General features: G+C 35.0%; 1 protein-coding gene across 4 annotated transcripts in view; it reads left to right on the forward strand.

Annotated features, from left to right (window-relative positions):
* Window positions 1–2,049: 2,049 nt before the first annotated feature.
* Window positions 2,050–14,228, forward strand: part of LOC131079979 (general transcription and DNA repair factor IIH helicase subunit XPD) — a 163,106-nt gene continuing 150,927 nt past the window's right edge. For 3 of the 4 annotated variants that reach the window (XR_009114101.2, XR_009114102.2, XM_058018029.2), the window contains exons 1-5: window positions 2,056–2,715; window positions 3,323–3,740; window positions 6,175–6,257; window positions 6,803–7,206; window positions 7,356–7,549. Coding sequence is in view for 1 of the 4 variants with exons in the window: in XM_058018029.2 (XP_057874012.2) it covers window positions 2,322–2,715; window positions 3,323–3,740; window positions 6,175–6,257; window positions 6,803–7,206; window positions 7,356–7,549 (1,493 nt within the window). In the remaining 3 variants the exon portion in view is untranslated. Of the gene's footprint in view, window positions 2,716–3,322; window positions 3,741–6,174; window positions 6,258–6,802; window positions 7,207–7,355; window positions 7,550–14,228 lie in introns of all 4 variants that reach the window. The other variant, XR_009114103.2, reaches the window with a different exon arrangement.

The following is a 14,228-nucleotide window of genomic DNA, read 5'->3' on the forward strand; positions in this document are numbered from 1 at the left end:
TTATATGTTCATGTATAACATTTCAAATACTCCAACTTGCTCATCATCCCCATTATAGGCAATTTTTAGGGGCTTCTTAGTGTATCTTCTTACATCTTCTTTTGTAATTACATCTTTCTATATTATCTTATGTTTATCCCATGATGATATAAATGACATTTTTACATGATTATTGAGCTTATGTGACCATATCATTTTACAACTTACTTTTCTCCCTCTCCAATTCCTCACAATGTTTGCTTGCAACCAATTAGAGGGGGCATGCAATGTAACTTTATTTTGGTTATAATGACTCATTCATTACTCTACATTGATCACTTTTGATCATGGTTTCTCTTTCACAACTCTAAATTGATCACTTTTGGCTACAACAACTCATTCACCAACCCTATGTTTATGATGGCTCCATCACAACCCTACAATTTTGGATATTCTACAATGGCTCATTCACAACCCTACATCTATGATAAATCCTTCGCAATCCTAAATATATGATGGATCCCTTATAACTCTACATATAAGATGATGCCTTTGTGGACTTCTATTTTTATCTTCCTAGAAAAGTGATTTGATCACAATTGTACAACCATATTTTACAATTTCATATCATTTGTTGACATGGTTAAGTAGTTGCTTATGATTTTTATTAAATGTTTATTGATAATGGAATTTCATGCTCGTCGGTTTGAAGATTGAGCTATCATTACATGGAACATATGTAAATAATCATTTATGTTCATATCCTTTTTTATATTTGCTTGCCATTTACTTTCATATTGATTGCTTATGCATTTTAATGTGAATGATTGATAGTAGTTTACACATAAGTTGAAGTGGGGATAAAATTTAAGGGGTTAAAAGTGCACCCCTTACACTTTTTTCTCCATTCACATTAGATTCACTTTGATCCATTGTCCCAATAAATGGTCTAGTGTACAAATCAAAAAAATAGGTGTGAAAGTTGGCAATAAACCTAAAAGTGAGCTAAACTTGATTCTTTATACACTAGGGATTGAGATATAATCTTCACATTTCCTATTTATTGACTTGAATAAAATCCTCATTTTAAGACTTCAATTGAACAAAAAACATGTTGTATTGACACTTAAATTCCAAGATCAAAATTTTATAATGCATCTAAATTGACTCACCTTCAATTAACCCAACCTTGCCAACTCATGTGCAAAATATTTAAATTATCTTGTTAGGGTGTTATAGACAAGAACAAAATCCTAGTTCATTTAGATCATTTAATATGACTCCCTATTGAGCACTTAAAAAATCATTATTTGATCACAAAGGCATACATCAACATTTACATTCATATTTAGACATTTACATTTTACTTGACATGTCTACAAACTTGTTAGAAATTATTAACAAAGGGTCTAAATAGGTGTAAGATGGGAAGCTACTTGACCTCCCAATACTAGCATAACAAGATTTATGATGCTCTTTAGTACCACCCTACCCAGATTATCAAAGGCAAATATATTTTTTAAAAAATATTCAAGAAGTTCAAAAGCATAAACTTGAAAAATCATGATCAAGTTCAAGACTATAATTGCTCATGTCAAAATCATGATCAAGATTAATCTAAAAAGAAAAATGATTACTATTATAATTTATTAAGACTTAACATACACAAATCTTGTTCCGCACAGGTAGATGAGTTGGCTTGGGTTGTGGGTTTGCTCCCCACAGGGCTCTCAGATTTAAGAGGGGAGACTCCTTGCGGGTTAAAGAATTGAATTAACCAGAAAATGTGATCTACACCAAAATATTCCTCATTATTCTTAAAACTAAATATCTTTGTTCTTTTTATTATTTAAATATTTATATAAAATTTAAATTAATTATTTAAATTAATTAATAAACTTAATTATTTAAAAATGTTCTTTTATTCCTGTTTTGTAAGATACAGTTGCATAATTTCATGAATAATTATGCACAACAATCTCATAATCATAAAAATAAAAAATCGAAAAAGACTTCTTCAAAGGTTATTCATCATTTTTCTTAGTTGTCCATAAAATTTCCTAAAACTAACTGGCTACCCAAAATCATTTATTTTTTAACATTTGATAAAATTTCTGGTTGTCAATTTGAAACTGTAGAGGACGAAGCTCTCCGATGTGCATTAGTTTTGAAATAGCCGTGGAAGTTTTGCTCTGGTTGTCAATTTGAAACTCTAGAGGACGAAGCTTTACAATGTGCATCAGTTTTGAAATACCTGTGGAAGTTTCGTGTTTTCATTAACGGGTAAGCTTCACAACTTAGAGGCGCTGCAAACTGCAAAATTTAATCCGAAGACCTCCACGATGAAGTTCAAAATCGAAAATCTGACAGTCTACTTCCCTTACGAGCACATATACCCAGAGCAACACCAGTACATGGTGGAACTGAAACGAGCACTGGACGCGAAAGGCCACTGCCTCTTAGAAATGCCGACTGGTACAGGCAAAACTATAACCCTCCTCTCCCTTATCACCAGCTACCAATTATCCGACCCCTCTGTTGGGAAACTCATTTACTGTACACGCACAGTCCATGAAATGGAGAAAGTTCTTGCAGAACTACGCTTATTGAATGATTACCAGCAAAAAGAAATTGGAAGCGCAGCCAAAACTCTGGCCCTCGGCCTCAGTTCCAGAAAAAACCTCTGCCTTAATGAAATGGTCCAGAGCGCAAGTTCCAGAGAGAGCGTTGATGCGGGTGAGTCGGGATGGTTTAACTACCAAACTTCTTTTTTTCTTATAAGGCAAAAACTAGGATATTCATTCATAAAGATCTTCCGAATTTGAAATTGAACATTTCCCTAAAATTCAACAGAATAATAAATCCCAGATACTAAGTTTCTGTAGCAATTTAATACCTTTGCAAATGCTCTTTCTTATACAATCTTTAAGCTTTTGTCAACGGCTAAGGACAAATGTTTCTACGCAGTTTATTCAATAGGGCTTGGGCAAGGATATCTTTTCTGTAAGAAGCTTTTCAAGTGAAACGCACAGGATCTAAAAATATGATGTTTTTATTCGCCATTTGAAAATGAAGAAATGCCCACATATCTACAAAATAAGTTTCTTTTCAGGTTTTAAAGTTTGTAGAATTAAACATTTGCCAAAACCCTTATAGATGAACTGGATAGAAACTTTAGACCTAGCTGTAATATTTCTTTTATTTAAAAAAATGCCAAATTTTAATGCGAAAGATGTAAGATTTTGAAGGGATATTTTTGGATTATGATCCAACATAAGAAATTGAGAATCCAGCACCGAAGAAGATCAGGGAAGGTTTCTAAATATAATATTTTGTGCTTCAGGTTGCAGAAAACTTACAGCTTCTTGGGTTAGAGCTCTAGCGGTTGAAAATCCTAATATCGAAACGTGTCAATTTTATGAAAATTATGACAAGCAAGGGACTGAAGCAATTTTGCCCCCTGGGGTTTATACACTTCATGACCTAAGAAACTTTGGTAGGGCGAAAGGCTGGTGCCCTTATTTTTTGGCACGGCATATGATCCAGTTTGCAAATATTGTTGTTTATAATTATCAGTATTTGCTTGATCCCAAGGTATCTGGGATTATATCAAGGGAAATGCAGAAAGAGTGTATTGTGGTGTTTGATGAGGCACACAATATTGATAATGTTTGTATTGAGGCACTCAGCGTGAATATCAGGGAGCAAACTCTCACTGGAGCTACTAGGAATGTTAATAAGATGGCTGAGATTGTTGATAGGTATGTTGATTCTCTACAGGTTTCCTCAATTTACAAGGTTTCATTATGTTTAAAGTTGTTTTTTATATTCAATGTTAAATTTTAAATTCAGGGAAAGCATTTCATTTCTTTTTTTTTTCTGAAGTTTTTAAACCGAGGGAAAGTAGTGGACTATTTACAGCATAACGCTAGCAGGGAACCAAACATATATTTAGGTTAGCTATCATACCGATTCCAACAGTTATGATTTAATCATTTCCATTCAAATCATCAAGTCAGTTTTACTCTTATAGACTTATTATCAACAGGACGTTCCATTTTCTTATGGTGAGCTGATATTGGGTTTGTTCTGTATAGCTTACCTCCACAAATAATTATTCTGAAGGAGAAATTGTTTCTGACTGAAGAAGCCTGGTATAAACTGTTTTAGGTCATTGAGTCTACTCTCAGAAGTTAAGGGCGCCCTACCATCATGCATACTGTGCAATTCACTGAAAAACAAGGATGATCAATCTACCAGATGGCAGAGGACTTCAATCTTTGACCTTGCCTCTGGTAGATGTTCATTTTCTTAAATATAAGAAAAAGCTGTTTGTTTTAAAAAGTGTGTGATTTTCTTTTTTGTCTCCATTTAGTTTACCCAGCAGAGTAATGTCAAATGGATAACGAAAGATAATCATCTGTTTTAGAGTTATTTGAAACTTGATTATTTGCAAAATAATTAGTTAGAAATTTCTTTAGTATTTTCAACTGGGAAAGGGAATTAGCTGTCATAAGTTCATAACATAATTTGAGGGCTTGAATGAATGAATGAGTTTTAGTGACGTCCACGAGACTATCAGTCTATGGGACCAAGAGAAGCATTGTTAACAATTTTGAGGTTCTTTTCATTGTCAGCTCTTCTGTTGTGGATCTTGATCAAGAAGCCAGTAGTATTGTGAAGCCTAGCCTCTTCAAATAGCTCCTACAGACTGCACCCCTTCAAATCGTCCCCATGCTGACTATGAATATCCTCATATGCTGCACACTCAATGATGAAGTGCCATTCAGTTTCTACAGCGCCTTTATTGCAGAATAGACAAGTTCTTTCCTCCCATTCCTCCTTAGGGACTGTCCATCTACCCGTCTCACATCTAAGATGATAGGACCTGGTTTTGATCTGAGCAACAAGAAGTCTAGCTTTTCCCTTAATTGGCGCCCTTAGGTAGTCTTTTTCATCATGCTCGCCAAAAGGGTTAAACTATTTCATATAATGTGCTTTTTTTCGCTAACCTGCTTTGTCCACATGGCAGTTCTAAATTTTTTAAACACAAACTTTTTTATCTCATCATTATTATTTGGACAATCTTGCAACTTGATGTCCCACTTGCTGATCCATTTGTTCTGTGTCATCCTAGTCTTCTTCCTCTGTTTTAGTTCCTCCTCAACATCCTTTTTGGGCCAGCGCTGCTCATCCATGTTTTTAACTTTTTTTAAATAACCTATCAAGCAAACTATAGCTGAGGCCTCCAGTGAGAACATTCCCACTTTAGCTAGAATAATCTCATAAGGAACAATTGACTTGACCTTGAGACTACTAATGATTATATGCTTTTGGATTCTTTCTACTTGTCTCCATTTGTGGTTTGACGTGCTACTTCCCCAAATCTCACAACCATAAAGAACAACTGGCATAACCAGCAAACCAAAGAGGGTTTTCTTGGTTTTCCAGTCCCATAATTCTTCTTTCCTACATCTGTTTTGCAAGAGATAAGAGGCCTTCCAACCTCCTTGAATCCTTTTTGATCTGCAAGTCTCCCAGCTGAGCTTATTGTGGAAATCAATTCCCAAGTACTTGTATTCCTCCGCCTTCTCCAATGGGTAACCCTCAAACATGAAGGTAATTTGCTGTTTCTTTCTTTTCAAAGAGAAGATCATGACTTTAGTCTTGCTGGTATTGACTTGGATTCTGACCTCTAGGCAAAAAAGTTCAAGTGCCTTCAAGTTTTCCTTCAAACCATTCATAGTTTTCGCGATTAGGATGAGATCATCACTGTATAACAGCAGCTTCACAACATACCCTGCAAGCTGAATGCCTTCCCCAGTAGACTTATTTAGCCACTCTTCAAGTTTATCAATATAAAGGCCAAATAAGGTGGGGGAAAGAGGACACCCCTGTTTAACTCCAATGTCGCTGCTAAAGCATTCAGACATTCCTTCCCTTGTTCTGATTTTAGCTGTAACTTGATCATAAAGTTTGAAAAAAATGCCCTGTGGGTATCTGTGCTTGTTTTAGGATTGCAGTAAGGGGACATACATAGACTTTTCTGTTGTCTATTATGTATAATGTTTTTGTTACATGGTATATAATTGATGCTATTTTGTTGCTTGCTATCATATATGTAAAGAAGTTTGGACGTCTCAAGACATTCTTTCTTTGGATGCTTCATCTTACTTGCTGTAATTGATTAGGAAGGTTCAAGGCCTCAGATGCAGATAGACTGCGAAGAGAATATAACAGGCTCGTGGAAGGATTAGCACAAAGAGATGATTTGCCTAGTATGTACAACATTTGCTCTAAATAATATTTTGAGATTTAAGAATTCTAAATCTTAACAATATTTTTGACATTCTAATGATTCTTGAATTGTAAAAGTGGTTTTTTACCAGAGTAATGCAATAAAATTACTATGTAGGAGATCTTGTTGGAGAATTGCTTTGCCAATGTTCTGAAAATGTACTGATGTCTAACTTGGATATTTGAACAATTCGCACAAATGGGAATGTCCATTTTTGGTTGATCCATGCTCATATCTTTTTGTGATTACATTTTCAAAATCCTTTTTGGCCTTTTCAAAATACATATAAATCTTGCTCCAAGTGAGAAAAAATATATTGAATCTGAGCACAAACTTTGAGATCTAGAAGTGTACTAGTGCAAATAGGTTAGATCATTGGACATTTCTTACTCTCTGCTACAAATATGACATTTCTCTCTCAATGAAAATAGACATCTAGGAATGTATTTTTGCTTATCAGTTCTCTTCTAATTCCATTTCTTGGTGTTATGTTGTATTAATTTGTTGAATGTACTTGTTGTGCAGTCTCAGACACATGGATTTCAAATCCTATTCTTCCAGATGATATAGTAAGAGAAGCTGTGCCAGGGAATATCAGACGAGCTGAACATTTTTTATCAGTTTTAAAAAGGCTAGTTCAATACCTAAAGATCCGGCTAAGAACTGAGGATGTAGAAACTGAAGGGACACCTCAGTTTGTTGCTAATGTTACTACACAAGCTGGCATAGACCAAAAAATGTTGAAATTCTGCTATGATCGTTTACATTCTCTTATAGTAACTCTGGAAATAACTGACACAGATGAATTTCTGCCAATTCAAACTGTGTGTGACTTTGCCACATTAGTAGGGACATATAGCCGTGGATTTTCTATTATTATTGAGCCTTTTGATGAGAGAATGCCAGAAGTTCCTGATCCTATTTTGCAGGTATTCTAAAATGCACTTGGCATGTTGAATATAGATTATTCTTCTATTGCCATCACTATAAATTAATACTTGGGTCTTGTGGTGAATTCGAACTCAGTAGATTCTTATATGGTTGAAGCATTGTCTTTGATGTTCTTGTGGTAATGCAGCTTAGTTGCCTTGATGCTTCTCTGGCAATAAAACCAGTGTTTCAACGATTTCAATCTGTGATAATAACATCAGGGACTCTCAGTCCCATTGATCTCTACCCTCGTCTTCTCAATTTCAATCCAGTTATTTCTCAGGCCTTTACAATGTCGTTGACTAGAGATTGCTTATGTCCAATGGTGCTTACACGTGGCAGGTTTGTACAAAATTATTTATATTTTTTTTGTAATAACTGACACATGTATTTTTCCTTACTTTTCGATGTGACTGCATCTGAGAGAAATAGAATTTGTTTTTTGATTTTGGATAAATGTTGGCCCTTAAGATGTTTGCATCTAAAATGTAACATTTGATTCAGGCTAAAATCTTAATGTTCTGCACTTTTCATGATATGCGGCCCCTGCCATCATAATCATATATTTTATCTTGTGATTCCAGGAAAATAAAGGGTACTAATAACTGCATTTTTAAAAGCATGAAACAGAACAGCCGTGCTTTTAGGATATAAATTCCAAAGCTCCATGTATTTTTCCCATTTATATGTTCAAACAAAAATTTATCAATTTTTTCTCATTGATTTGTTCAAAGATAAGTTAAACATTTTACTGGTGCTTAATGTGGTTTAAAAATTGACGAGCAAGCCTAGTGACAGTTTTAATGAGTGTTTTGCTGCCACATGGTCAACAATCTGTAGTGTTACTTTAAGTTTTGGGTATGGGGAAAGTTTTCAGGGATGGTGATTTCTTTTTCTGGATTTTAGAGGTGGTGGGGGGCACCAATTATATAATATATAAAAATTAATACTTGAAGTTTTATTGCAAAAATAGTAAAAGAAGTTGAAATTTATTATGCAAACAATATGAGTTAATACATTGAAATTTATAAAGTTTGTCAATTCGCTAATCAACTAACCCAAATATTTGTATTATTCATCATGTTTATACATAGCACAATGGCTAATCTAATTCATTGTCTGATGTAAATGCCATGGTGAACTCCCCATTGTGGGAACTTTTTAACTCCTGCAACTAGACCCCAACCAATCTTGTATGCACAACTTAATTATATCAATCTGCGTTAGCTCCTTTGGCTTTACATCGCACTGTGCTTTTGGCTCTTCTTGCAACCAATCATCACAAATATCCACAATGGCCAAACTGTCTGTGACATAATATGGAAGAGGGTGAGGTTTGGTCAAAATTTTGTCTTTTCTTATTAGTTATTATAGTGGAGGACTCCCACAACAACCATTTATCATTCCTTCTAATATCCTCTTTCAAAAAATCAAGTAACATGGGACTTTTTGTGGAATGAACAGCTCTACAGACACGAGGAAGAAAATGGTTGCAAACTCTTGGTTTAGTGTGCTTGTTATTTGTGTCCATACATCCACTAGCCAAATATCACATGCACAGCAGCCATTGAAGGGTCCCATTTAGGAAAGAATCTTGTATCAAATGGCAAAGCATTCCACAATGCATCTATCAAATAAGAGAACATACAAAGTTTGCTGCAATAATGCTTCATTCATTGGCTTTACATTTTAAGAGATGATATGACTCTAGCTTGGATTGTCACATTGGTTACAATCATTCATTGGCTATATTTACTTGTTCAGTGATTGGGGCTCCATGTATATTTAACAAAATCGTTGCATCTTTTATGACTGGTACCAAAAACCTAACTGGAATTATAAAATCACTATGCTTCTTGAAGCTTTAAGGGATTGTACACCAGTCTTGAATTACCTGATATATGTCGTTTTTATTTGCTTGTAGCTCGGGAGTCCACTGATCCATTCTTTTATTATTTTATTTATAATTAAGGTCTGGGTACCTGAGCATTCTCCTAAATGCTAAACTCAAGACTTCCAATATTCCATCCCCAATTCTAGAGTATCCTATGTGCCATCGGTGCATGTTTACGCACATCGTTTTGTTAGGTCAGGAAAATACCTTTGGTTTCACAACAACTTGATTTAGACCATAGTTCGAAAACTCGGATTTGGACTTGACTTGGCAGCTTAAAATTTTGACTTAGACTCGAGACTTGGCACAAAACTCAACAAAAATAAAAAAACCTTATGATTACTCAAGAAAAGAAATTAATACATTTAGAGAACATAAAAGCCTCATCTAATTGACAATTCTTTATAATTCTAACATTACACGTCATATGATCCTCAAACTCTCGAAATTTGAAATTTCATAGTTTCAAATGTATAACAGCATTATAAATTTATAATTGTTTACAATTACATATATGTCAAAATGAAAAAAACAACCAAATGCAATCTACATCTTCCTCTTTCCTCTCCTATTGTAACTTAATTTTTCAGGCCTTGAACTAGAAGGTAAGTCGGTATCAAAACAATGATAGATTGTTTTTTTCAAAGTGTCTTTGTTTTCCTCCATTGCATCTGCATCTGCTGCTTTTATCTCCAATTTTGCTATATCTTCATTAATAAGGAGGACATCATCTTGTTCACTGACAATCCATTCACTATAAGGATCATTCTCATCCAAGTCGATGGAATCATGGGAAGTGCCCTCATCTTTCTAGTTTGAAGGCAAAGGTTGTACCAAATGAAGATAGGCTCATTGAGGTGCTCTTGGGTCAACCTGTTTCTCTTCTTTGTGTGAATGCTCTCAAATAGGCTCCAATTGCGTTCACACTTAGAAGCACTATAGGGCTGGGACAAACTACAAATGGCTAGCCTTTGAAGATTTGGCGTGGCAGCACCACAATTCTTCCACCATAAATCTACAAATAAACATTTGAAAAATATAAGAACTAAGTAAAAATTATAAGAATCAAGTTTCTAATTTCTACTTCTAGTATCGAACTAATTTTTTTTTCTAGTTGATTTTATCTCCTTTTAATTGCTTGAGTTGAAGAAAAGAGTCTCCCTCTGCACCCTTCAAGACCTTGAATAGATGGATGAAATATAATAAGTTAATTATTATGTATGTAAAATGGATGTTTCTAGAGAATCGACATTGCCTCACAAATAAGATATAGTAAATCAAAATTAGTAAATCTCACTTCCAACTCATCAATAACTGTATCTCTTATCCCAACATTTGGCACTATCTTATCAATGCATGTAATAACATCTGCCATGACCTCGTCATCAACCTTAAATGTATCAAAGAAGTAGAATTTTGGGTTCAGGTAGTAGGCCAAGGCATATGTCGGCTGATGGAGTTGGTTTGTTCATCTATGATCAATGATGTGCCAAATGATTTTTTTGGTTTCCACCATAGTACTGCAAAATGGTGTCTTTGGCCTTATCCATGGCCACATAAAGGAAATCCATCGACATGCTGTCTCCATCCACCATACCAAGAACCTTGATCAAAGGTTCAGTCACCTTAAAAAATTGAAAACAAATTTGAAATTATTACCAAATCAACCACTCAAAAAAAATAGCAAATAGATTATTTTGTATAAAGTTTATGTTTGTATTTGTTACTTACCCTGATTAAATCCTCTTCATTTTTGATGAATAAGTCATCAAAAACTATTTTTGCAGTCTTTTCCCCTTCATCATTTTTGAAAAATTGAGACTCCAACCAAGCATTAGGCACAAACATTTGCTTGAGATGAGGAATTGAGGCAAGAATGCTTTGCAAAGGGAGGAAATGGCTAGCAAATTGCTTACCATTTGTGTGTTTTCTCATCAAAGATAGGACCCAATTATTGTTATAGATAAATTTGGTAACCTATTGAGCATCTTCAACCATACTTTTGACCCACCTATCTTCTCAATGTCCTCTAACAACAAATTCAAGCAATGTGCAACACAAGGAGTCTAAGAAATATTATGATGCCTCTGCATGATAAGTCTCCTTATGCTGTTATGTTGTTCATGATTAGTTTGACATCATTCTCAATCCCAACCTCTTGGACCACCCCATAAAATAGATTGAACATAGTCTCAACATTTTTGACTTTATGCGAGGCATCTATAAACTTGAAGAACACCAATGTGTGTGCCATTAGGAGCATTAAGGAGAGTTGTATTTTGTCCATCTGATAAGATGCTACAACATGTTCTGCCATACTTTCTTTTGATCATCAACCACAAGTCATGTATTTTTATGGCTTCCTCTAGCAATGGCCCACTCAATTCTTTAGCTGTTGGAGTTTTAAACCCCTTACTCGTAACTGTCAATGCATTCACCAACCTTTCCCAATATGGGCTGCTCGCCACATTGAAGGGTAAACTGTTATATTACCAAAAGTTTTCTGCCATCCCAGCTTCATGGTGTTTTTCTTTATTCCAAGTGATACCTTCAAGTAAGGGTTGTGCTTCTCGAACATTGCGTGGAACAAAGAGATTCAGTGATGATGATGGAATCTGGCTAGAAGTGGAAAGAGAATCCTCATGAATCACCAATAGATGAATGTCTATGTTCCACTATATTTTGAGGACAGGGATGGGGGGATGCGTTTCGAGGACAACAGTCTGAGGGCCATTTTTTGGGGACGGCAGTTTGAGGGCCATTTTTTGGGGGATGGCAATGCGCGCGCGCGCGGGTGTGTGTGTGTGTGTGTGTGTGTGTGTGTGAGAGAGAGAGAGAGAGAGAGAGAGAGAGAGAGAGAGAGAGAGAGAGAGAGAGAGAGAGAGAGAGAGTATCAAATTTTCTATGAGTTGATGAAGAGAGAGAGTATCAAATTTTCTATGAGTTGATGAAAAACAATATAACATGACATTTGACAATGATAAAATGATGTGGAAGTTTTCTTCCTCCAAGATCAACATTTGGGTTTTTGTCCAAACTTGATGAGAGAGATAAGGGTTTTCGTCCTTCAATCCCTTAATGAACTTTAGTCCACCTTTGGAGGGTTTTCTACTCCAAAACTTAACAAGATTTGGGTTTTCATCCAAACTTGATAAGGAGAAATAAGGGTTTTCATCCTCCTTATTTGCAAGTCACTTCCTCAAATTCAAGACTGATTGCTTGATGAATTGATAGATTTATTGCTGATTGCTTGATTTGATCTTTTGTTGATTGATAGATTGCTTGATTTCTTGATGGATTGACAAGTGATGCTGAGTTGATGCTTGAATGATTCTCTTCTCAAATGAAATGATCTCCCCTTTATACCTTATGTTTAAGGGAGCCACTACTCTTCACCACTATAGCCTTTGTAAGAGTTAAACCTTTCATGATTAATCACTGCCATTTGGTAGAGTCACAATTTAATTTTTAATTAAATGCTTTTTATAGGGATTTCTGCCCACGATAAATTCTTTCATTTAATCAATTAGCTTCCTTTATTGAATCGCTGCCATCTTCATTTCAAACGCCTAGGTTATGAGTTTAAGGGTTGCGATCTTTAATGTTTGGCAGGGGCATGGCATTCCATGCAGTATCTTTCTTACCACTCATTTGTGTTGGAGTTGAGTTGACATTGCCATTTTAAGTTTAACATGGAAAAAAATCAGTAGGGTTTTGCAATAAATCAGCAACAAGAAAAATGATAAGCATTCATTTAAAAAAAGTAGAATCCAAATGGAAGCTTGAAGTGTTAAGAAATAAGAGATGAGTGGAATGGAAGAAATTTTGACAACGTTTCTCCTAATTTGTCAAGTCTTTTTGATATTCAAATCAAGAAAACAAAAAAAAAGGAAATAATAGTTACTTGTTTGACGATTTGATCAATTTCAATCCTGAAAAATCCTCTTCTCAATTCGTCTCCTTGCTAGATCGATGTTTAGGTTGGTGAAATGGACAAATAAGAGCTAAAAATGGAAAAAAATGATGTTTTTTGACTTCATAGTCAGTTTGGACGTTTTTTTTGTACGGTGAGAGTCTGAGCTCAAGACTTGAGAGTCCAAGCCTAAGACTTGGCCGAATACTCAGCCAGTCTTGGCAAGACTTGGCTTGTGAGCTTGGTTGACTCATTTCAGCCTGCCAAAAGACCCACAAGTTTGGTGAGTTTTGCGGAGTACTCGGTGAGTTTTCTAGCTATGATTTGGACAATGTTTTCTATAGTTTCCGAATGGGGGGTGTTGGGATGGGTTTTAGGGACTATTTTAAGATGGTGGGGGAATGGCAATACAAATCGTGTAATATTCAAAAAACCAATTATAAGAAAGGGCAAAAAAGTTTTGCAATTTATCTTCTTTAATGTAAATGGCAAACACAATCAATTGAACCAATATTATGTTGAAAATTTTGAATTTCAGTAAATTATTATTTGAATATCATGATCACAATTTTAAACTTTCAAGTACAATGGGCCAATGATTTAGGGAACTAATCATCTACTCTCAATGTTATGGCTCACTAAAATTATTTGACCTATTCAGCCAAAGCTCATGTTGTTAGACACCAACCAAACTTATTTGCGCAACCTGATCCTTATCAATTTGCGCTGGTTTCTTTTGGTCTAATCCCATTGTGTTGTTGGACTTTCCTTTTATGCAAGTGTCTTTTGGTCCATGAGATGCAAATCACCATGTACGTACACAAGCTTTTCCACTCTCCTTGAGCTAAGCTTGTTCCTTTTGATAGAGTAGGTGAAGATATATGTGGACTACTTCCTCTTAGCAATAAAGGAACTACAAATTTGTGAGAATAGGTGACAACTAGTGTGGTTATTAGTGATGAAGGTCCATGCAAATGCCACCATGGTCTCCCTATCCAACCTTTTGTAATGTCCCCACTTTGAAATATAATTTAATAACAAATAATAATAATAAAATTAAAATACAAAGAATAAAAATAAAAATAAAATTAAAACATAAAAGAATATAATTAAAATTTAATTAAGTTAATGAATGGTCAAAAGATATGGAATGAAAAGTTGTGACTCCCTCAAACACGAGATATAAAAGGGAGAAGAGAACCTCATTTGAGGGG

Source organism: Cryptomeria japonica, chromosome 10, assembly GCF_030272615.1.
Source record: "Cryptomeria japonica chromosome 10, Sugi_1.0, whole genome shotgun sequence".
Taxonomy (NCBI): Eukaryota; Viridiplantae; Streptophyta; class Pinopsida; order Cupressales; family Cupressaceae; genus Cryptomeria; species Cryptomeria japonica.